At 40.2% G+C, this 25,460-nt stretch overlaps 1 protein-coding gene across 4 annotated transcripts in view; it reads right to left on the bottom strand.

The window, feature by feature from the left end:
• Positions 1-541: 541 nt before the first annotated feature.
• The window catches only part of LOC110193508 (acyl-coenzyme A synthetase ACSM2B, mitochondrial-like), a 38,213-nt gene continuing 13,294 nt past the window's right edge, over positions 542-25,460 (bottom strand). For 3 of the 4 annotated variants that reach the window (XM_020965376.2, XM_020965375.2, XM_020965374.2), the window contains 11 exons: positions 23,316-23,523; positions 22,023-22,166; positions 19,586-19,748; positions 16,081-16,160; positions 13,785-13,908; positions 8,527-8,604; positions 7,881-7,982; positions 6,415-6,542; positions 4,432-4,531; positions 2,110-2,229; positions 542-1,417 (listed from right to left, as the gene is read on the bottom strand). In XM_020965376.2, the coding sequence (XP_020821035.1) occupies positions 1,301-1,417; positions 2,110-2,229; positions 4,432-4,531; positions 6,415-6,542; positions 7,881-7,982; positions 8,527-8,604; positions 13,785-13,908; positions 16,081-16,160; positions 19,586-19,748; positions 22,023-22,166; positions 23,316-23,523 (1,364 nt within the window). In that variant the 3' untranslated portion in view covers positions 542-1,300. The remainder of the gene's footprint in view (positions 1,418-2,109; positions 2,230-4,431; positions 4,532-6,414; positions 6,543-7,880; positions 7,983-8,526; positions 8,605-13,784; positions 13,909-16,080; positions 16,161-19,585; positions 19,749-22,022; positions 22,167-23,315; positions 23,524-25,460) is intronic. The other variant, XM_078152876.1, reaches the window with a different exon arrangement.

Below are 25,460 nucleotides of genomic sequence, written 5' to 3'. Positions count from 1 at the left end.
ATCTGGTACTCTATTACTCTATCCACCATGCTACCTACTTGTCATATTAATATAATAGAATACTAGTATGCCATAAAATTTATGAAAGCTATAGTTTCAGAGAAATCTTTGAACTGACAAAGAGTGAAGTGAGCAGAACAACCAGGAGGGCAATTTCTACAATAACAACATCCTAAGGACAAACATCTTTGTAAGACTTCAATCAATTCAATGACCAACCATGACTCCAAAAGATCAATGATTAACCCACCGCCTGACAGAGGGATGATAGAATCAAAATGGTGAATGAGACATACTTTTTTGGCTATGGGCAATGTAGAGATTTTTCTTGCTTGACTACACGTGTTTGTTACAAAAGTTTTCTTTTTTTCTTTTCTCTTCAGTGATCTGGGAGACCAGAGGGAGAGAAAACAAATACTTCTAACTGAAAAAAAAAATCAAGTACCTCTTTAGTAGTTTGGTTGGCAAAGCATCATATCTATTAATTAACTTTGGCAGTACTGTCATTTTAATTACATCTACACCATCCAACCAAACTGGATATCCTTCAGCTATTTAAGTAGTTCTTTATTTCTTTAAGGATCATCTATACAAGCATTTAATGTACTTTGGTAGATTTATTCCTAAATATTTAATGTATTTTGTACATGTTTTGAATGGGATTTAACTTTTTATTGTTACCTCTCATGAATTTTGTTCTTATATAGAAATGCTGTTGATTTTTGTGGGTTCACTTTGTAGCTTGCACCTTTTCTGAGGATATTGTCTTGATTGGTTTCTTCGCTGATTCCCTGGGACTTTCTAAGTTAATTATAATTTCATTAGAAAATAGGTATTGTTCTGTCTCCTCTTTGCCTATCTTTATGCCTTCAACTTCTTTCTTTCCTCTTATTGCTATTACTATCATTTCTAGGACTTTTCAAATAACAGCAGGGAAAGATTGCATTCTTACTTTACTCTTGAATTGATTAGGAAAGATTCTAATATATAATCATCACATATAATGCTTACTTTGGGTTTTAGATAGGCATTTTTTTATTACCTTAAAAAAGATTACTTAAAGCCTCTGCAGTTTGATCTGAGTTCCTGCTTCCCACCAGGGAATAACTACTATGAATAATTGCCATAGGGACTGTGGAGGTTGAGGGGAATATCATTTTCTTTGAATCAGTATCCTTCAATGAATTTCACCCCTGAGGCTGAATCAGTTGTCTAGCTAGATTAAGGTCTGTCCCAGAATAGGGGGTGAGGTAGGAAAGGGATCCTGCTTTTTTGGGATAGAAAACCACATTGTGTATCATCATTGGGATCTGGAGACACCATGAGTCCTCGTTGTTTGCTTCCATTCATCTTCTCGCAGCTTAGCCCGTTGGATTTTTCCACTAGCTGTCTTGGGCAGTGCTGAAACAAACTCCACCTGTTTGGGAAAGATGACAACTCTTTCTTTTTCTCTTTCTGTCTCTGTCTGTCTCTGTCTCTCTGTCTCTGTCTCTGTCTCTGTTTCTGTCTCTGTCTCTCTTTTTCTCAGCTTTGTGGGAAAAGCAAACGGGCATTTCTGAGATTGTAAGTGTCTTCATATACTAAACATTTGTAGAAGCCAGGGACTCAGTCTAGATAGATCCCCTGGACAGAATTCAGCACAATGTCATGTATTACCAGGATATTATAAAAATTATTTTTTATAAAGTGGATGAAGAGAGATCCCAGGGGTCAATATAAGGGCTCAAGGTGCTTAGGGTAAAAGGATATCCATGAATAGATTGGTGCATAAAATATAGTAAACTCTTGTCATACCAGATTTTGTTATTCCATAGAGACATACATTAAGTAATACTGGAGATCGTGTCATTCCTCTCATATATATGTTGATGTATATTGTAGCTCCCTAAACAGAAGAGTGATTGGTTGGAATTCAAGGACGGTCATCAGCTATAGGCCTTACTGTTCAATAGAACTAGGACAATGTAGTCATTCATTAGTCCCTCTTTCTGAGTAGTTCAGGAGAGTTTGTGGGTCAAAGATACTGACCCCTAAAAAGGAGAGGACAGTGATGTGACATCAGGGGCTGGAGGTGAAAATGACTTTCTTCTACAAACTCAGAGGCCTCACCTTTCTGGGATATTTGTAGGGGGCAGTTGAAGTCTTCACATGCTGCTGTAGCTCTCGAATGAGCTCTTCTTGGTCATGAGACTCAAACTTAGGGGTCAGTACCACAAATGCCTTCACTACCTATAGGAAGAGCACAGGGTAAGAAGAGTTTATTGCTGTTAAGCACAAAATAAAAACATACTGTTAGAAGTATTCATCACCGTAATTACTATTAATATTCCTCCACTGACATCATCATGTGCCATTATCATAATGACTTGCCATTATCATGACTACCATCATTAACATCATACCATCACCACAGCAACAGTATTACTACTGTGACTTTCAGCATCCTAACCATCATAAGTGCCATCATTACCACTCATCATCACCATTATCCTTCACTGCCACCATGACTGCCCTCATCATGACCCTCTGTCAGCACCACTACCACCACCACCACCACTGCCTCCATCATTATCACCATCAAGACTGCATTCATCACCACTTCCATCAGTGCCATCACTACTACCAGTGAAAATGAAGCTAGAGAGTCAGTAGAGGTAGACAGGGTCAAATGCTCTTTCAGACATCAATATCCTCAAGGGCAGCTCATAATCAGGACCGGTAAGAACAGCACGATTCTGTAATGTAGGGGAAATAGCTATAGTAGGGAGGAAACTGAATGGAGGAGTTTGGGCAAAGACTAACACATACTGTTTTTATTTCATTGGGAATTTCTTATATCAATGGCATCACAGGTCTGGCCTCAAAAAAAATTGCTCTAGGCTAAGTAGAGCTTTCCTTGGATGAGCAAATGAAGTATATTAGCCAGGAAAGTCTTTCCTCCTTTTCTTCTTTCATTCCCTTGCCCCTCCTTATTTCATCCTTTCTCTTTCCTTGGTATATTTACTTGTGAAGCTGGAACTCTTTTGTGTCTTTTGCTACAGCTTTCCTTTGTGAATTGCAGAATTCTCAGAATTGTAATGCTTCTCAGAGGCCCTCTTGGCCAAGCCCTAACTGAACATGATTCCTTCTGCCTACTGCTCCTAGTGCCAAAGAGCAACAGGTTTAGCTCATTTTATAAGGGATAGCTCTTCAAATATATGAAGACTATTATATAGGGAGGTACTATGGGTGAGGCATATTGAATATACTGTTATATGTATGAGGTTATGACTAATGTGTAGGTTAGTTTTGCTGTACTGTTTTTTTTTCTACTTTATTTTTAATCGTTGTTAAAAGAATATTTCCATGGTAGGAGAAAGATTGCAGATATATTTAGCTTTTCAATTTCTTTCTCTGAAATTAGGTTATTTAAACTCACTGATTCTTATTCTATTAATCTGGGCATTTTATGTTTTGCAAATGTTCATCTATTTTGTTTGTTAGTTTTATTGGCACATAATTGAACAAAGTAGTTTCTCATAATTTCCTTTATTTTTTCTTTGTGAGTTATTTTTTATTTTTGATCCTAATAACTTGGTTTTTCTATTTCTCTTAAAAATCAAATAAGCTAAGGTTTATTTAATTTCTAAAACCAGCTCCTAATATTAAGTCTTTTTTTTTCTTTAATTTTATCAATCTTTTCTTTGATATATTTGGAAATGCAGCCAGGTCCCAAATTAGTGCAAACAATAAATTCTCCTGAAGTGTTCGCATCATTTGAATTCACACTACACATTTCCATCGGATTGGAGCCAGTCACTATGCTTTATGAGACTCTACTTTTGAATGAACAATGAAAATACAAATACATGAGACCGTCTCAGTGGATTCATTATTCACATTTATAGAACTTAACTAAACATGATGTAAAAAACTAAAGACATTAACAAAAATAAGATTAAAAAAAATACTTGAAGACTGCTCTTATGCCCTGCTTGCTTTTTCCAATTAGTGTTCTGCTTTATGGTCTGTCTTCCTTCATTCTGACTATCTTTCTTTCCTATGCTGCATCTCTGAGACCTAATACCCTTCACTAGGGTATGGGAACACTTCATGATGACTCTCATCATTGCAAAAGATTACTAGCCCATGGACATTTTCTGAAATCTGACCCATTTGATTCCATGCATATACATTAAGTCATCCCAGGCCTGAACTGCCCCTTGTGATTGTGCCCCCTCATGTTGGCCCTGCCCCTCTTTGAGTTCCTATGAGTAGGAACTGTTTCCTTTAGTCCTTTGATTCCCTTCCTCTCTGGCTCCCGTACAGGGGACATCATGAAATGGGTGCTTTGTAATCAAACTGCTCATACTACAGATGATGTGACAGCCCCGACCAATAAAAGCATTGCTGGGGTCCACCCCTCATGCCCTGCTGCAACCTGCCTCTTACCTGTCCTTGGTTGGCATCTGGGCTGCTGATCACTGCTGACTCTGCCACAGCTGGGTGCTCATTCAAGACATTTTCCACTTCTGAGGGACCAATTCGATACCTGAAGAATGAATTGGATTTTCAGTCTACCTTCATTCAAGAGAAAGGAGACCATGTCTTCCATAGTTGCAGGTCCCCTTTCCAATCTGCCCTCTGCCTTAGAATAACCATTTTGTTGCCTAGAATTCCCAGAAGATATGAGTGAGAAAGTTGTCTATATTGCTGTGCTCCAGAGAAACATCATCAGTGAGACTCTATCTGCTGCTACTCTTTATCTTATTTGACAGGCCCTGATGGCAAAAGGAGACCTTGAGAAGTCATGCAGTCCAGTCGATTGCCTATGAGCTTTCACTCTATTTTGAAGACCTTCAGAAAAATAACGAAACTTTCTAAAACTTCTCTCAGTCATTCATACTAGTAATGTTTCAATAATCCTCCCCACTTGAAGCTGTGTGTGTGTGTGCGCGCGCGCGTGTGTGTGTGTGTGCGTGATATCTAACTGCAGGTTAAGCTTATTTCTGTCCTCTGTGGGGACAGTAAAAGTTCCTGTCCTTTACATAATGACTCTTCCAAGAACAATTTTGGGTTTAGATCACCATTTAGAGGTACATTTATTCAATGATCCACAATTTACCAATCCTCTTGATTTAGGACAAATTATAAAGTGTGAGAGAACTTCTGAGATAGAAGGGACCTTAAAGGTCTTACAATCCAACTTCTCATGTTACAGGTAAAGAAACTAAGGCCTCCAAAAGGGAATTGGTTGTGCCCAAGGCTACAGGTAGTTAACGACAATGTACAACTAGAATCTAGATCTCTAGTCTCCAAGATTAGCACTTTTTGCAATTCACCCAGTGCTTCCTGTTGCCTCACTTTTTCTTAAGTCTAAATCTACGCTTTGGAGAGCTTCTTACATCTGCAAACAGGTTGAATGCAATGGCTTTCATGGCTTGTCCTTTATGCTGATGGCTCTTGCTTCTCTTTTTGTGGCGATGGTTATGAATTTGTGATTTTATCAATGTGGGGAGCTCCCCAGTAATGAAACTGCTTCTACCAATGCAGACTGACAACCTTTCTACAATTTATAATTATAAAGAGTTATATGGGACATAGAGTGTCAGAGGTCTTAAACCTAGATCTTTTGGACTCCAAGGTCAGTTATACTCTCCCACATGAAAAATATATTTTTTAAGTGACCTTAAACTCTGTGTGGCCATATCAGAGAGCCCAGTGTCAAAAAAAGACTTCAGTTTTTTGTTTTTGTTTTTTGGTAAGGCAATTGGGCTTAAGTGACTTGCCCACGGTCACATAGCTAGTGAGTGTTATGTGTCTGAGGTCATATTTGAACTCAAGTCGTCCTGACTCTAGGGCCAGTGCTCTACCCACTGTGCCACCTAGCTGCCCCCAAGACTTCTCTATTTCCCATATTTACCAATATGAATAAAAACTTTCAACCTCTTTTCATATTGGATTTCTTTTTTTAAAATGAGTGATTTGACTGCATAGGCAGATTGAAATCCGCTGGATTTGCAGGATTCTAGGTTACTGCTTTAACCTATTCACTGGTATGTTTAAAGAGCCACCATGGGACAGCTAGGTGGCACAGTGAATAGAGCTCTGGCCTTGGAGTCAGAAAGACCTGAATTCAAATTCAGCCTCAGACACAACACTTACTAGCTGTGTGACCTTGGACAAGTCACTTAACCCTGATTGCTTCACCAAAAAGCAAAAAAAAAAAAATGCCACCTGAATTCCTAAGGATTCAATAGGTTCCGAACCTAATGGTTAGAAAACAAAATGTATCCTGAAATCTGTGATGGGGCACTTTTGCCTTCAGGTCTCTTTGCCCCCAACCAAACTCATGTTCCTTGCAGTACCATCTGGTTTAATTACATTCTGAAATCCCAAATCTTCCTCTCCCCATTTGCCAGAATCAAACCTCACCCCCTTGAGTTGATGACATCATCAGTTCTCCCGATAAACTGGAAATTCCCATCTTTGTCCATGATTGCAATGTCCCCCAGGCGCCAGAAATTCCCTGTGATATTGGCAGCTGTTTTCTCTGCATTGTCCTGGTGATTATATTTTGTGGAAAGATTAGTGTTCCAGGAGAGGCTGTGCTCAAGTTGATTGACATAGCATGAATGTATCTTTCCCTCCCCTCAAGTCAATGGATTGAAATGGAGGAAAGCCTCAGGGATTCCAATTGTTGCATAACACAGACCTGGCTACTATGAATCATTCATTCAATCAATCCCAAAAATGCACCTACTATGTGTCAGAACTGACACTGTTAGGCAATGGGGGAAAAAAAGACAAAAAAGAAACAGTATCTGTTCTCAACCAATTAATTGGTTAATCAACACACATTTATTAAGCACTCACTATGTAGGGGGCAAAAGGGATACAAAGACAAAAAGGAAACAGTGCTCATCCTCAACCAGTTAAGCAATCAGGAAGTATTAATTAAGCATTTGCTATGGGCCAGGAACTGTACTAGGTACTGGGAATACAATTACAAAAATCGAACAGTCCCTACCCTCAAGGAACTTGCATACTCTGGGCATGAGTTTGTAGTGCTGGTCCTCACCTCAGAGCTCATGTTCTCCAAAGGAAGATTTCTTTAACTATTTACATCCATTCTCCAATTATCAGCATCTTCCTTGACCTGATACTATTAACACTTGCTTGGCATAGTTTCATTTATCTGAAGGGGCAGTGTGCTATAATAAGAGGCATGCTGGAGCCAGCTCTGGCTCTAAGGAGCCAGTTGTTAAACTTTCAGCATAAGCTCTCACAGCTTGGAAGCATTGGCGCTTAGAAATTGCAAATGCCACAAATTCATTTGGGAGATAAGAAGACTGAGGATTACTGAGTTTTGATCCAGCGGAAAGGGTTCTCATAGGTGGAGTGGGCAGCAGAAGCAAGGGCTAATCCTGGGGAGTTCCTATCTTCTACTAACTGAGAATTCTGCATTTCTTCCCTGAAATTTCCTGAAGGTCAGAGAAAGAGGTAAGTTAGTTACCCACTTAGGCCACCTAAGCACCAAATCTGAGGTCCAAGGGAAGCTAGTCTGTTGCCCAACTTTCCTGCCTAAGCTTGTTGGGCTTAAGAGAGCATGCCACCTTCATACATTTCCCTATCCTTTTTTTTTTTCTTTTCTTTTCTTTCTTTCTTTTTTTTTTTTTGGCTAGGCAATGGGGTTAAGTGACTTGCCCAAGGTCACACAGCTAGTAAGTATCAAGTGTCTGAGGACAAATTTGAATTCAGGTCCTCCTGAATCCAGGGCCCAGTGCTCTATCCACTGCACCACCTAGCTGCCCTATCCTTGCATTTCCCTATCCTTTATGAGTCTTGTATCCTTGTATGAGCCCCAAAGAGACAGAGAGAGTAGAGAAATGATGCTTTACCACATATCCAGAAAAGAACCCAATAGGATTGATGGGTTTAATTCTGAGACCAATTTCTCCTTCTGTGCCAGGAGGCAGTACATTACCATTCTCATCAATAATCTGGAAAAAGAGGCCCATAAGATAAATGTGAGTGCCACACAAAGCAACTACCCATCACATGCTCCTTTTGTATGCAAATGAGAGATAATGTTTTTGGAAAGTGGCCTTAAATTGCTTAATCATCTACATTGTCAGGCTGGATCAAATCTTTCCAAACCCTTTTCCTATTGGATTAAAAAAAAACAACACTTGAGTGAGCTGTAGCTACATAGACAGAGCAAAATTCACCAAATGATCCATTGTTCCATATGCTTTAGCCACTCCAGTGGTATGTAGGAAGTCCTGGCATTTTCCACAATTTCTTTCCTTCACTTTATACTTCTGATGTAGGTGAGACAGATGGAAGAACTTCCTGACCATTAAAACTATTGAGTATGATTACAAAAGAATGAACGCTTTAAAAATAGGTCCCCTAAACAATCTGCCTTTTAGAGAACTGACCACAAGAAGCTAATCTCTTAATGGTCTGTTCTAGATATGGGAATCTATGAAAAAAAAAGCCTCGGTGTCCAAACTGGACCCACGGACAAAAGGGCCAACAAACCTGGACGTCGTAATTCTGAACTGCCTTCCCCATGAAGCCAGGCATGCTTTCCTCTGTCCTGGACCTGCAAGTGATTCCCTGTGGAAAGCACAGTGAAATGGGACAGTGAAATACAGGGAGTCGTATGGAGGGATAGGGGCATTGTTGCTATAATAGACAGCCCAGCAAAAGAGACCAGTCCAGGCACACCCGTGAAGTTGGTGAAGTGTGTCTCTTTTATCTCATTTCCAATGCCATCCCTTTGCTCTTGTTATCCTACCCATTTCCCCACGCTCCTTTCCCCAAATGTCCTGTATTTCCCATTTGTTTAAGGTCTGGTTTTCAGCTAGAACTCACAGTTGGAAATCAATATGAGAAATGAGTCCTTCTTAAGAATTTGGGACTAATTCAGATCAATTCAATAAACATGAAAGACTCAACATAGTGAGGTAGAATGAACATGGGCTTGGAGTCAGAAGAGTTGGGTTTTAGTCCTGATTCTGACACTTACTAATTGTGTGACCTAGCACAAATTGTGCTGCTTCTCTCAATTTCAGGCCTCCCATCTTTAAAATGGATGTCATGGATGGATGTCATAGAGCTAGTAACAGAGGATAGAGCCCTGGACCTGGAGCCAGGAAGACATGAGCTCAAAGCCCACTTCAGACATTTAGTAGCTGTGTGATCCTGGGTAAGTCACTTAACCTCTGACTCAGTTTTCTCAACTGTAAAATGGGGTTGATAATAGCACCTATCTCCCAGGGTCGTTATGAGAATCAAATGAAATATTTGTAAATTTATTTAGAAACCTTAAATGCAATGTTATTATTATTACTAGATTAGACCCCAGAAGCTCAGTCCAACCCCTTCATTTAACATACAAGGTAGGTTAATTGATTTACCCATGTTCATGCAGGTGGTAAGTGACAGGGGCAAAATTTAAACCCAATCCTCTGATTCTGAAGCTGGTGCTCTTTCCTTAATACATGCTGCCCTTTCTCTGTTTCTGTTGAGGGTGATAGTACATGAATCATCTACCTCAAAGGCAGGACCAAATGAAAGCACCTTACATGTGTAAAGTGACTTGTAACTATAACATTCTATAAAATATGAATTATTACTCACTCAGGATCTTTTATGGACAAAACACTGTGCTCAAGACAGCAGTGGGGGGAGGATTGAAAAAACAACAACCCAGGATATAGTCCCTGGTTTCTGACTACCATCACTACATCATGAGGTTCTCAGGCTATACTCACTTTACCCCGGGTTCTTTTATGTACTCTCCAAACTTCTCCCTCTCCCGGCTAGCAGCCTCACCCCCTTTGCTGCTTACTAGCTCTCTGTTAAGTATTATTTCTCCCATTAGAAGATAAACTTCTTAAATATGTGGCTTTTTTTTTTTTTACATCTCTAATGCTTAGCATGGTACCTGGCAGAGAAGGCCTTGCTCCCCTCATTTGCTTCCCTCCCTCCCTCCTTTCTTTCCTTCTCTGTCCCCTTTCCTCCTTCTTCCTTTCCCTCTCTCTCTTTCCATCCTTTCTTTTTTCCCTCCCTCCCTCCCTCCTTCCCTCCCTTTATCAATCCTTCCCTTTCTTCCTTCTATCTTTTTTCTCTCTGTCTCTGTCTCTCTTTCACACACACACTTCAAAGTTTAGTAGTCTTGTCTGAGAGAGAAGATGGGAGCAGAAGTAACCAGGTAGAGTGTGAAAATGCATGAGAAGCGTGCTATGGGAATTCAGAGGGAGAAGAATAATTTTTGGTTTGGAGAAATTGACCAGAACAGATCAGGGAAAAGTCATTGAGGAGGTAGGTATTGAGGCAAGCCTTGAAATAAGTAGCAATTCAGCTGGCAGAGACAGACATTGCAGGTACAAGAAACAGATGGAACACAGACTTAGAGGCAGAAAAATGCTGGATTGGTTCAGGGAATAGCAAGTAGTTCAGTTTGGCTGAAAAGGAAATAGATTCATGGATCGAGAGTGGAAGGAACTTTAGAGACCATCATATCCAACCCCTCGTTTTACATATGAGAAAACTGAGGCCTAGAGAGATTGGGACTTGCCTAAGGTCACATAGTTAAGTGTCTGATGCAGTATTCAAACTCAGGTTTTCCTAACTGCAAGTCCAGTGATCTATTCACTACGCCACTTGGGAGCATTATGGTTGGATGTAAAATGAGAAAGATAGATTGGATTCAAATTGTGGAGAGACATGATGAAAAATTCTATTCACCTCCAGAGTGAAAACTGATGAACTCTGAGTGCAGATTCAAGTATACTAGTTTCACTTTATTTTTCTTTTCTTTTTAAAAATTTTTAACATCCATTTAAAAAACTTTTTAATTCCAAATTCTTTCCCTCCCTCCTTCCCCTTCTCCACCCTTGAAAAAATTATACATATGCAGTCATGTAAAACATATTTCCGTATGTTATGTTGCAAAAGAAAACACAGAAAAAAATGACCCAAGAAAAAAAAGAGAGTAAAAAAAGTACACTTCGATCTGCATTCAGATTCCAGTTCTTTCTCTGGAGGTAGATAGCATTTGTCATCATAAGTCCTTCAGAATTGTCTTGGATCATTGTATTGAAGCTAAGTTATTCACAGTTGATGACTGTGTAATATTGCTGTTACTATGTACAGTGTTCTACTGGTTCTGTTCACTTCACTTTATATTAGTTCATATAGGTCTTCCCAGGTTTTTCTGAAACCATGCTGCTTGTTATTTCTTATAGCATAATATTATTCCATCACAGTCATATTCCACAACTTGTTCAGCCATTCTCCAATTGATGGATGTCCCCTCAATTTCCAATTCTTTGCCACCACAAAAAGAGCCACTACAAATAGTTTTGTCCTTTTCCTTTTTTAAAAATCTCTTTGAGATATAAATCTGGTATTGGTGGTATTGCTGGGTCAAAGGGTTTGCACAGTTTTATAGCCCTTTGGGCATAGTTCTAAATCAGTCTCTAGAATGGTTGAATTAGTTCACAACTCCACCAACAGTGCATTAGTGTCCCAATTTTTCCACACCCTCTCCAGCATTTGGTCATTTTTCTTTTCTGTCATATTAGCCAATCTGATAGGTGTCAAGTGGTACACTTTATTTTTCTTGTTTTTTTCCCTAATAAGTAGTATTTTATGTTTTCCAATTACATGTAAAGATAGTTTTCAAAATTCATTTTTTATAAGATTTCAAGTTCCAACATTTTCTCCCTCTTTCCTTTCCTTCTCCCTCCCCAAGATGTCAAGCAATCTGATATAGGTTATACATGCACAGTCATGTTAAACATATTTCCAGATTAGTCATGTTGTAAATGCTTTTTTCCCCTACATGGTTAATACGGACATATGTTTTGCATGACTTAGCATATATAATTGATATCATTTTGCTTGCTTTCTCAATGGATAGGGGAGGAGTTGGAGGCAGGGAGAGAATTTGGAACTCAAAATTTAAAATAAATGAATTTTAAAAATAAATGAATAAATACATAAATACATAAAAAACAAATTGTGGAGTGACTTGGATTCTAGGCTAAGAGGACTGTTCTCAGCTTAGAAGGCAACAAGGAGCTACTAATGGTTTTTGAGCACAAATGTTCTCAGTTTTATGCATTGGAAACATTAATACATCGGCTATGTGATCAGAGAGGGGAGAGGCTGGAGGCATGAAGATGGATTAAGGTGAATAGTAAGGTCATGCTTTGGATGAAGGACTGGAGCTAGAGTCTGAAAGACCTGAGTTCAACTCTGGCTTCAGACATTTAGTAGCTGTGTGATTCTGGGCAAGTCATTTAACCTCTGTTTGTCTCAGTTTCCTCATCTATAAAATGGAGATCATTATGAAACCTGTTTTCCAGGGTTGTTATGAGAACAAAATGAGATAATATTTATAAAGCCTTTGCAAACATTTAAAATTGTTTCTATTTTAGTTATTATTATTATTAGATTAAAATAATTCAGGCAATAGGTAACGAATACATGAACCAGAGTGGTTAAACTGAGTGTAGAAAGGAAGTGGTAGATGGGAAAGCTATATAAGTTGATGCAACTTGGCGATAAAAGCTTAGGGTGACTTTTCCAGGGATATTTGGATTTTAATAGGAGATTCGGTAAGAATATCTGATTTCTCCAAATGGACTGGCAATAGTGAAACTTCAGGGACTAAGGCAGCCCTTTCTGTGACCTCTCAAATCCTATCCACATGTTGACATTCACTTGCTCTTTCACCTATAACATCAGACATATGCTCAAAGCTTAGGTTAACTCAAAGCCTGTTACCATGTTGGGGGATGTGGGGATGGTGTGCTTGCTGTGTGATTTGTGAATTTTGTCACGTGGTCATGAGCTCTACTCACGTTTCCCACAGTCCTTTCTGCCCTTGCCAGTCTATAGGTCAACCTATAGCTCCTGTTCAGATATCTTTAAACATTCAGCCAAATGGGAGGCTGCTAGCCAGCACAGTCCATAGCAGAAAGAAGGGGAAATTATTACATGGAAGACAAGAAAATCAAGGAGATAATTGATCTATGAGAGTAAGTTGCCAACCAACTTAACAAGCCTATTCTGAGGCTGATTGTTGGCAGCAGATTAAAGTAGAGTGAGCCCAGGCTAGTATTCTTTTATTGGCCCTTGTCTGTAATAGCCTTTGACTCTAAAGCCAGCTTTGTTAGGAGAGATAGCAAAGGAGCCAGGTGAGACCTTATTGTGGCAGATCATTTCAGTTTTGGAGAGTCTAGCTACCGGGTGACTTTCTCTACACATCTGTTTGTATCCCACTGCTGTGTCCATCCCTAGAAAAGGTCTTTGTGCATTGGGCTATACTTCAAGTTGCTGAAAGCCTCAGGCATACCATGAAGAGCTACACATTGATGACACTATGTCACAAAGTCATTGACAGCTAAGTACTTTACTCTGTTCTTCTCTGTTGTCAGTCTCAGGATCTAGCAGTGGGTAGGGGAGAGAAGCAGTAAAAAGTGGCAGGCAGAGGAGGAAGAGGCTAGGCAAAGATATCATTAAATACTTTAGGGCAAAAAAAAAGGAAAAAAGAAATGATTAAAAGCATCTTTATGTCAATCCCACCCTGATTCGCATCTGGCTTTTAAGCTAATTGCCTTATTTGATTCAAATATGTTCTCTAGGCAGGAATATCTGACAGTGTAGGATTTCAGAAAATGTAAGTGTGTGCATGTTTATTTTCTGTTCTAGAAATCCTGGAAACAAGTTTTAAAAACTACTCTTGGGTCATGCTGCCTACAGCTAAAGGTGAGAGAACATACAGTTTCTGTCTGTCCATAGATTTCCTTAATATTCATCCCAGTCTGCATCTCCCACTGTTTCAGGGTTGCAGGGAGGAGGGTCTCTCCGGAGCTGAGGCAGAAGCGAAGGCTTTGGAACTTGTAACTGAACAACAAAAACAAAAAAGAAAACAAACAATTGTTCTGAGTCCTATGGGAAACTCTTTTAGGGAACAAAATTGTCCTGAGCCCCCAAAGTTCCATAAGTAATGAATTTCTGTCCCAGGAGCTATGCTGGGAATGGATAGAATATAAAGCTACAAGGTTCCCCAGTTAAGATGGAATTGGTGGTAGTGGGGACCAGAGATATTAGAATAGTGAGAAATCTGGTCTTTGGAGATATTTGTGGTTTTCACTGCATTGGGACCAAGGACTGTTTGAATGTGTAGCATTTGAAAGCAATATTGCTGCTCTCTGCCTTCTCTGATACTCAGTAGTCTACTGGATTATAAAAAGAACCCTGGACTAGGAGTCAGAGGACCCGAGTTCCCTGAGGACCTGAGTTCTAGTGTTATTTACTCACTGTGTGACTCTTGGAAAACCATTAAACTTCTTCAGCCTTCAGTTCCCTCATTTCTCATAAGGAGTAAAGAAGCTGGGGTGGGGGGCATAGGGGCACTAGGAGTCTGGAAGACCAGAACACTTGCACAGGTGGTGCAAACATTATTTGTATGCTGGGGTAGCCAGGAGGAAGCTTGGGATGAGGGAATGAAATTTGCTTTGGAAAACACAAAACGAATAGCTTGTATTTGGGGCAGCTCCATGTTCCTCTTGCGCCTTTTCTTTCCTGTCTCTCCCTTATCCCAAGGCATCTTGTGCCTTCATACTACCAATACCTCCTTTCTATACAGTACCCCAAGGTAGTACAATGGAGATAGTCAGAGGGTCTGAGTTAAAATTTCCCCTTTACTGTGTGACCTTGGAAGAATCACATCACCTACTTAGACCTCAGTTTCCTCACTTATAAAATGAGAGAGTTGAACTAGATGACCACTGAGGTCCATTCGACCTCTTTAACCTTCCTGCCTTTCTAAGGCAGGATCCTTGCATTTCTGCCCTTCCATCAAAACTTTCTTGTACCATACATCATTCTTACTGGGCTGTGTTCTTTCTAATTCACCTTGAGGTGTTAATAACCAGAAACAATTTGAGCTGTCACTCTGCCTCATGGCATTTGCAATTTAATAATAATAGTTAGCATTTCCATAGCACTTTGAGGTTTACAAAGTACTTTACAACTATTAGCTCATTTGATCTCTCCAATAACCTTAGGACGTAGGTGCTATTATTACCCTCATTTTATGGATGAGGAAACTGAGGCTAAGATAGGATAAATGACTCAGCCAGGGCCACACAGCTGGTAAGTGTCTCAGGCTGGATTTGAACTCAGGTCTTTCTGCCTCCAAGTCCAGTTGTATATCTAACTGTGGCCTTCTTAGCTTAACGGAAAAGGAGCTGACTAATGGCAGAGTTTTGGGTTGCTAGGGAGGCTGGTGAAGGAAATTCTCAGCAGCAGGGAGAGTAGTTGGGAGCCCTTCACATCCCAATAGCCAGACAGTGAGAAGCCAAGGACCTCAGTTCAAATCCCAGTCCTGATGCTTACTACCATAGTGATTTAAAGTCAGTCTCTCTGAGCCTCATTTTACTTGTCTATAAAAGGAGGAGGTTGGATGAGATAAGACTTCTAAAGTCCCTTCTAATTTTAAATCTATGATCCACTGAAAATAATAATAATGATGAAGATGATATTGGTAATAATGATAATGATATATTTGTATAGAGATTTAAGGTTAGCAAAGTGTTTTGCAAATATTGTCTCATTTGATACTCAGAACAACCCTGTGAACCAGTTGCTATTATTATCTCCACTTTACAGAAGAAGAAACTGAGGCTAAGAGAGTTTAAATGATTTGTGCAAAATAGTAAGAATTCAGGCCTTCCTCACTCTGGGTCCAACACTCTATCCCCTATTGCCTCCTGATAGACACTTGACTAGGATATGTAAGCACACATGTGACCATGCATGCGCACACACACACACACACACACACACACACACACAGAGTCCACTAGCAACCTCTTTAAAGCAGGATAAAATCCCATTTTGGAAACAGATGCTTCATTTGCTTCATCTGCATGCCTACTGCAGTGGTGGATCTTAGCAGCAAACCCTCATTCCAGGAAAAATGCTTTTGTCTGAGGATGGGCAAGGCTGAGGATGGACTAATGACCTAGGATGAACCTTGCCAACTTACAGGCAATGGATGACATCACCTACCTGGTGAGATCTTGTTTTAGCAGCATCTGGTATAACATAGGAGGTGCCAGCATGATATTGATGGGATATCTGGAGAGAGTCTGGTGAATAAGAACGAGGAGATGGCTCAGATGTTGAACCTTGAGTCAATTATCAAACTAATATCAGATCTTTGAATTGGTGGATTTTGATATAAAGAGCATAGAGAGCAAGTCCCTAAATAATACCCATATTCTAATATGGAACTCAAGATGAGGAGTAACATTTCTTTTAATGCTACTGCAGTTCCAATGTCAAGTCATAGTTTCATAGATCCAGAAGCAAAAGGGACCACAGATCCTGTTTAGTCTGATCCCCTCATTTTACAGCACAAGGAACTGAGGTGCAGAGGGGTTAAGTGATTTGCCTAAGTTCCCATAGTAAGTGACAGAGTTACATGACTCCAAATTCCTGCTCTTTGCATTGAAGCACTCTGCCTCTCTGTAAGACTCACTATGTATTTTTATTTTATTTGGGACTCCCTCCTCCCTGGTAGGAATAAGGAAAGAACAAAGAAACCAAGGGGAAAGTTCATCAAGGCCAGTGAAGTCACATGTTTGTTTTTGGTGGCCTCCTACTTCCCCTTTCAGATCCTCTTTCCCTTCTTCTGGTGTTTCCCATTGAGCTACCCCATCAGGTTCCTGAATAGAATTTAGGAAGTGGCTGATAATAATTTAGGGTGATACTCATCTCAGAGATATATGCGTTTCAATAGGGGACTCTGGACCAAAGAGCCTTCAAGAGACAAAAAAGTGAGCTTCTTAATAGTTCCAGGGACTGGGGGTAGAAGAGAAGAAAATATTGCTCATACATTTAGAGCTGGAAGGGATCTCGGTGGTCATCAAGATCAATTTCCTCCTTTCTACATAAGAAGAGACTGAGGCCCAGAGAAGTTAAATGATTTGCCCAACATCTCATAGGTAATAATGGCAGGTTTTGAACCCAGTTCTTGTGACACTTAATAAGATGCTTTTTTTTTGGTGAGTCAGTGGGGGTTAAGTGACTTGCCCAGAGTCACACAGCTAGTGAGTGCTATGTGTCTGAGGTCAGATTTGATCTCAGATCCTCCTAACTCCAGGGGCAGTGCTCCGTGCCACCCAGCTGCTCCTAGTGCTTTTCTTGCTATACTTATTCTACCTTCCTCAGGTTAGAGGAATTTTTCTGGAAGCCTCTGCCCAACACAAGTGAGGTGATTTCCTCCTCTTCTATGTCAGATTGGCCATAAATGCATAGTTAGTGATTGAAAAAGTGACTTCTTCCTCAGAAAAAAATGCTTTCCAAGACCAGGGGAGGGCAGTCATGCAGGAATTTGAAGGGCATTAATCTCATAGTAAGGTACTGAGAACCTTATATGCCCAGTTGGGCATTACTATGTACTCAAAATATAGAAAAGAGTACAGAGGTTCATTAGGCCAATCTGAAGGAAAAAGTTGTGCGAACTGTGATGTCCATTCCCCTTTTTCACCCTTCCCTCCACCAAGGAAACATTTCAGAAAAGGAAAATAAATTGTTCATTCATGGATCTTCTGGAATGCAAGGACTGCTGGGAGACAGTGCTGATGTCTGCAAATAAATCTCATAGTAAGAAATCGAGAGCCATCTACTGACTGAACATATTAGCTGCTCTTCCTTCCATTCGACTAGTGTCTGTTTCCTGTCAAAGGAGATCCCAAGCATTTATAAACTTAGCCCAAAAATGTCTAAGTGAGTTAGTACCTCTCTGTGTCAAAAGATGACACGATCTATTGGAAAGGACATTGGAAGAGGGGTGCAGTAGAAAGATTGCTGACTCTGGAGTATCAGACTTACAATCCTGTCATTGACTCTATGACCTTGGGCAAGTCACAGCCTCTCTGGACCTCAGTGTCCTCATTTGTAAAATGACCAGGGAAGACTTGATAGGCTTTATTGTCCCCTTCCAGTTCTAGGCCATGACTGTGAGTCAGGACACCTGGGTTCTATTCCTAAGTCACTCTTTGGAAGTGAAGAATGTTATATCCTCAGCACCTAACACAGTGTTGTTGTTTAGCAGTTTTTCAGTCGTATCCAACTCTCCACGAGAGAACATCTTAGGGTTTTCTTGACAAGGGTACTGGCTTGCTATTTCCTTCTCCAGCTCATTTTACAGATGAGAAACTGAGGCAAACAGGGGTAAGTGACTTGCCCAGAGTCACACAGCTAGGAAGTGTCTGAGGGCAGATTTGAAATCAGGTTTTCCTGACTCCAGGACTGATACTCTATCTCCTGCACTACCTAGCGGTCCCATCTAGCATGGTACCTGGCATTCAATAAGTGTTTGATGATTGACTGATAGTTTTGAGCAAGTCCCTTTAACTCTGGGTCTTAGCTTCTTATCTTGGAAGGTGATATGATGTAGAGGGTGTGGAGTCATGAAGATATAGATTAAAATCCCATCTCTGACATTAACTAACTGTGTGATCTTGGGTAAGTCACTTAACCTCAGTTTCCCCTTTTATAAAATAAGGATAATAACACTTGCAGTGCCTAACAACTGCAACAATAAATATTTGTAGCAGCAGCAACAACAGCCGGGTACAGTGAAACATGCAATGGCCTCTGGAATCCATGGATCTGGGTTCAAATCTCCATTTTTATTCTCTGTATGACCTTGGGCATGACATTCAGTCTCAATTCCCTCACTCATAAAACAAAGGAGTTGGACTAGGTTCCCCCCAAGGTTCCTGTGCCCCAATGTAGCATCTGAATGTTTGCAAAGCATGTTGCATGCAAACCGTCAAAGATTATATATAAATGTCAGCTTGCCATCAAATAGGGTTTATTATGGAGAGCAAATGAAATAATATATGAGAAAGGATTTTAAAGCAGTACAAGTGCTACACAAGCCTATAAAGGGCACAGCCCTACTTGGCATAGCACTTGTGCCAAGGGTGGTAGAGGTAGGGAAGTACTAAAGGATTTAAAAAAGAGAGTTGGGGCAGTTGTCGAGTGACAGGGCCGTAGACAGCAAGGAAGAGCATCTGGGACATGACAGACCTTTAAGAGTTTTTTTCTTTCAATTCTTTTTTTTTTTTAAGGCAATTGGGGTTAAGTGACTTGCCCAGGGTCACACAGCTACTAAGTGTCAAGTGTTTGGTCTGAGGCCGGACTTGAACTTCAGGGCCGGTGCTTTGTCCACTGTGCCACCTAGCTGCCTCCGGACCTTTAAGATTAATGCTGAGGAGAACAACAGGTTATGCCATGATATGTCCCTTATGGCTTCAACAGACTCTGAGGCTAGCAGGACTCGCCTTGTAGGGCTTGTCCTCAGTTCCTAGACAAAAATAGGGTTAAGGATGCAGATGCATTTTCGCAAGCAGACAGAGGTGATTTTCCAAATCATAACTCCAGGATGAGATATCAGTGGGGTGTTTCTGGGCCAGGACTCGATGATCCTGTATATTCGCTCCTGCATCAGAGGACTTTGGATTCATCCTCGCCAACCCCCACGCATTAGTTCCAAACTTACATTGACGATAACCTGTGGGTCCATCCTTGGCAAATGGTGGATAAATGAGCATGCTCCAGATGTCCAGGGTTCCAGAGATGTCCCCAGTAAGTTGAGAATCCAACCTGTATCCGTTATACTCCACATTGTTTCTGAGGTTTTCAAATCAATCCAACTTTTGTCCCTGCGGAAAGCAAAAGTGTTTGCATGCTTCTGTATGAGGTGCCAGCACGTAATTGAATGTACATGTGGAAAAGCAGCTCACAACTTGGGTGGGGGAGGTGGGGAGTGATGGAGGCTTATGTGGATTCTAGATTATCTGCTCTAACCTCAAGTGAATGAGTTACATACTCCAGTATACCTCTGTTGTCCTGTCTGTAAGATTGGGGGCATCTTCTTTCCTCTCCTGGCTTTATAGAAACTTTGTGATAGGGGATGCAAAGTACCCAGAGCACAGTCAGCAGCTATATGCTGGGAGAGATCTGGACCCCTTTGGGAAGGGTGGCATGGAACATAACCTCCCAGTTGGGTTGGGTGCCAGCAGACTTTTCATGCGGTCAATAGAACTTAGGTAAGTGAGAAGAGAATAAGGGAAGAGAAGAGAAGAGAAGAGAAGAGAAGAGAAGAGAAGAGAAGAGAAGAGAAGAGAAGAGAAGAGAAGAGAAGAGAAGAGAAGAGAAGAGAGGAGAAGAGAAGAGAAGAGAGGAGAAGAGAAACAAGACCACCTTTATGTGAGGCACCAGAAGCACTGATATTTGTGAAGTTTTATGTTTGCATAGTTCATGGTACCCTGGCTCTGTCATTAACTAGCAGGTTGACCTTGGACCAGGCCTCCTCCCCGAGCCTGTTTCCTCACATGTAAAATGAGAATAATAATCCCTATCCTATCTACCACATAAGGGTATCAGGAGATTCAGATGAGACAAATCAGTTTGAAACATTAAAAGCACTATAAAAATATAAGGAATTCTTAATTCAAGAAGCTCTGATATGAACGTCCCTTAATTAAATGGGTGAAATAGAAATTTTTTTCCCATATTGGGTGGAAGGGACACAGATTCAGAGAATATATGAGCTGGAAGGGACCTTCAAGGTTCTCCCAGTATTGCATGTTTCCCATTGTCCCACAGTGGGGAGGGAAGGAGTATCTTTTTAGAGCTGAAAGCAAGCTCAGAGGTCAAAGAATCTTATTTCATAATATTAAAAATTTAGAGCTGGAAGGAAATGTAGAAGTTATTAAGTCCAACCTCTTCATTTTAGAGATAAGAAAACTGAGGCCCAGAAGTAAAGTGACTTATACCAAGTCACATAGATAGTACATCAAGCAGCCAGGATTCAAACCCTGGCCCACTATATCCAATGCTCATTTTTTTTTTGAGTTGCCATTTTTTTAGTCATTTCTGACTCCATTTAGGGGTTTTCTTGGCAAAGATCCTGGAGTGGTTTGTCATTTTCTTCCCCAGCTTATTTTACAGATGAAGAAAGTGAAGCAAATAAGGTTAAGTGACTTGCCCAGGGTCACACAACTATTAAGTATCTGAGGCCAGATTTGAACTCAGGAAGATGAGTCTTCTCCAGGTGGCACTCTATCCCCTGCACCGCCTAGCTGCCCCTAAAGCTAATTTACATGCTTTCTACCATGTTCAGTCTCCAACATATTTTTGTACTCTCTTGCAATCCTTAGAAGTAGGAACATGGACTGCTTCTGACTGAGTCCTCATAGGGGATAATAGGATAAAACCGACTTATCTCTGTTTCTCTCTCTCTCTCTCTCTCTCTCTCTCTCTCTCTCTCTCTCTCTCTCTCTCTCTCTTTCTCTCTCCCTCTGTCTCTGTCTCACTCTGTCTCTCTCCCTGTCTCTCTGTCTCTCTCTGTGTGTCTCTCTCTCCTATGTTGTCTTGCTTAAGCAACTATTGGGGAGAGGGGAGGATGTGATGTAATAGTGGTGGGGAATTTCTGTTCCCTCCTTACAAAGGACAAAACAAAGTGAGTGGGAAGGATTTAGACTGACTAACAGAAAAACTTGCTAACCAGCTAGCTAAGTGGCATAGTGGCTAGGTGATGTGCCTGGAGTCAGGAGCTGTGTGACCCTGGTCAAGAAACTTAACTTCAGTTTCCTCATCTGTAAAATGGGGATAATAATAGCACCTACCTCCTAGGGCAGTTATTTGGATCAAATGAGATAATAGTTGTAAAGCACTTAGCACAGTGCCTGACACCTATATAAATGTTACTTATTGTTATCTCTGGGAGATATAAAATGTTTCTCTTCCAAAGAGACTTAAGCAATCATTGAATAAATATTAAATGCTTACCTAAATGTGCCAGGCATATAAGCAAAGCTAATGGTCTTCCTAGGAGGGGTTTCAATTCAGTCCTGCCCAAAATATAGGGGGATGGGCCCAATAACATCTCAAAACCCCCTGAGATTCTCTTTTGGGTAAAGAAGTCTCCTTACCTAGCATCTATCTTGGATTTTAAGCCTAGGCTCCCATGGGAATGCTCGGCCATCTTGGGGAAGCCAGTGGTCCCACTGGTGAAAAAGATGGTTAGTGCTTCTGAACTCTCAGTTTCTACACAGCTGTGTGTAGTGGAGGCCTCTCTGAAAGACAAATCCACACATGCTCAGCACCCAGGCAGAACTCCAGAAATCAATCTGTCTGATCCACTTTTTCTTCTGAAATGAGGCTCCCTGGCAAATACTAGCGACCTTGGGTGACCTTAAGTTGTCAGTTCTGAAGGTCTTTTGGTTTCTAGGCCTGAGTAAGAAGGATGCTTCACTTAGGCCAAATAAATGTCCATTTAGAGACTGGAACAGTTGGTTGTCGATAAGTATCAACTCAGCAGGTATTCTAACCCTTGCTTGGCAGTGACCTGCATCTAGTTCTCTCACTTCCAAAGTGGTATCAACAGCTCTGTTATCTCATTTTGCTGCTTCTATCCCAAATTGGAAATGCCAAGAATTTCAAGGCAAGAATCCCCATGAAAATGGGTGCCCAAAGCAATCATAGAGGCAGCTGCATGGTAAATGCCATACGGTAAGGAAGGAAAGAGAAACAACTCCTTCCTTCCAAAACTTATAGCCCAGGATGCCCTGTGGTGAAATGAAGCTGCAGAAAATTATTCTTCAGTCCTTTCTATCTTACTTTTCAGTGACTTCCTCCCCTTATGGGCACTCTCCCTTTCTCCTCTAAGGCAACTGACATACTTTTACTACTCTGAGCCTCTTGTCCAGGCTTCACATCTTTGGATAGACCCTGACTCTGAGATTCTCTTCTCTTATTTAGTTAGTTATGTGTCACATTCTGTTTGGAGCTATTCCCAGGTAACTTTCACGTTGGAAAGAATTGGATTGGTCTTTGGTCTAAGAGAGATGGCCAAGTGACCACCATTTTATTAATAATGTATGGCTTTATTAATAAAATGATTAAATTACCCAAAAATATTTGGATCAATTTATTCCTTTAATTGGCTACCTTCTCAAAAAGGTTTGTATTTCAAAACAAAGGAATCAATCACTAATGGTAGAATTTTAGGGGCATTAGCAGGGTGGTTAGGGCACTTCCCAGTGATCCTTCAGTCACACAAAGGTGACTGCCAACTCCACCTGCTCTAAAAGCAAGACCCATTGTAGTCTGTAAGAGGAACTTAAAATTAGGCCTAAGGAAAGCTTTTGGCATAGATAGGGCTCTTTCCTTCAAGAAACACAGGTTCAAGGTTGTTACAGAATGAATAAGATCCAGACATTCACCGTAGTAGTCTTCTGAAGTCCATCCATCCATCATGTCTGTTTTCTGACACTAGGACTTTGACTTTCAGGGCAGGGCAGTCAGGTGCCACTGCATCCACAGCGAGAGCCAAAGCTTCACTGGTTATGATGCATTTGGCTTTTGAGCTCTGCAGCCGGTAGAGAATGTCTTTTGCTGTCAGCATAGGGGTCCCAGGAATGAATACAAGTCCTAGAAGAAGCAAGTTCATTGAATAATTCCTTTGATAAATAATGATTGAATGTCTAATTTGTACAAGGTGGGGTGCTAAGAACTACTAGTAATATAAATAACATTATGATGTGGCCCCTATTCCCAGTGAGCTTATGGTTTATTAGATGAGATGACATGTACATATATAACCATAATACAAAAAAAGACTATGATAAAAGTACAAAGTGCTAACACATTTATAAAGTACAAAGTGTACAAAGGTGCCATATATAAGGTACTTTATCAAAGGTACAAAGTGTTAATACATTTTTTAAACAAGTAATTAAAATTAATTTAGAATGGAGAGGATTCCCACGTAACTTATAGATTAGATTATACCTGTGAGGTTCCTTCCAACTCCAAAATTTAATGATTCTTTGATTTTTATGAGGTCACTTTTGACTCATCAGGATAAATGGTAGCAGGAATTGTTTTTCCCCAGCAGAATCAGATGTTATCTTTAAATAACGGCAGTGACCGGGAAATGTTGGGTAAGTATGAGATATAGACAGCCAGAGTCCGTAGAATGAAGTGAAAAAATCCTAAGGCTACCAGACAGAATTAGCATAGGATCAGGCCACTGTGATTCCCTCCTCTGGTTCACATGCTCTTCCACAAAGCAGCAAAAAGCAAAGAGTCCAGTGTCTCTAGCCAGCAGTTTGCCTGCTCAGAACTTGCTGCCGCTTCAGTGAGGGCTGCCTAAAGGTGACATTGTGATTGAAGGGAGTCGATTTGTCTTTGGTGCTTTCCCACTCCTTATTTCAGCCCTGGGATTTCAAAGAATACCTTATTATTTGGATGTCTATCCTTAGTTTTTTCACAAAAACTTTTAGTCACTGGGCCTGCAAATATCATTTAGAAGTTAACTTGCATGAAAAGTGTATTGTACATTGATATCATTTTAAAGTACAACCTCTTGAAAAGCCAATGGAATTTAAATGAAGGGTTCTGGAGTATTGAAAAAAAGTAAATACCTAAAAGAATGAATCTTTAATGGTGGAATTTTAGATAGCCGATGGAAGATAGTTTTTGCTTTGTTTTTGTTTTTGGCAGGAGCCTTCTTGGCTGTCATGTTGGAAAACATCTGATAAATTCATTCACTTAAAATGTTACCTTTGGACATTTGTCATCTTTTAAAAAATTGATAAATTTTATTTTGATATATTACAAAACCTCCTGGCCTAAATTCAAATGAATTCCCCCAAATGTACAGGCCGTGAAAACAGTTAAGTAAATAAAGAACGATTGTGTCTGATAATATTTGCAATCTTGCATTTTAATAATTTTCCGTTTCTCAAAAGAAAGGGCAGATGTTTGCTTTATAAGTTAGTATCAGTGTTGTATAATATTTTTGATCTGGGTTTCATTACCATTTCAAATTTTGTTCATTTATATTGTTCTAGTAATTTTGTAAATTGTCCATTTGGTTCTGTTTTTATCACTCTGCATCCTTTCACATGAGATTTCACATATTTGAATTCTTACTAATCATGCTTCATGGTACTGTAATATCCTATCATGCTGGCATGCTACAATTTGTGCAGCCATTCTCCTAATGTTGGATTCATTTTGTTCCCAATATTTTGCTATATCAAAACAAAGCTGCTATGAATGTATTCATATAGACAGGCCTTCTCATTTTCTTTTTTTTCCTCTATAGACTGTTTTGGCGGTATAGACCTAATAAAGAGATTACTAGGTGAAAGAGTATGAGTGACTTATGCACTTCCATGATTTTAAAATTATTTTTCAGTGGTTGAACAGTTACACCACAGCAAGTTAATGCGCTTGTCTTTCTATGTCTCATGAACCCTGAAAAACTGCATTTTTCCACATTTTGTCAACTTTGCCAGTTTGATGGGTGATACCTCAGAGTTGATTTCATCTTTATTTCTTTGATAATTGTGTGGGCAGTG

This window comes from Phascolarctos cinereus, unplaced genomic scaffold (assembly GCF_003287225.1).
Source record: "Phascolarctos cinereus isolate Bilbo 61053 unplaced genomic scaffold, phaCin_HiC Scaffold_4;HRSCAF=312, whole genome shotgun sequence".
Lineage (NCBI taxonomy): Eukaryota > Metazoa > Chordata > Mammalia > Diprotodontia > Phascolarctidae > Phascolarctos > Phascolarctos cinereus.
This window is presented reverse-complemented; position numbering and strand designations above follow the sequence as displayed.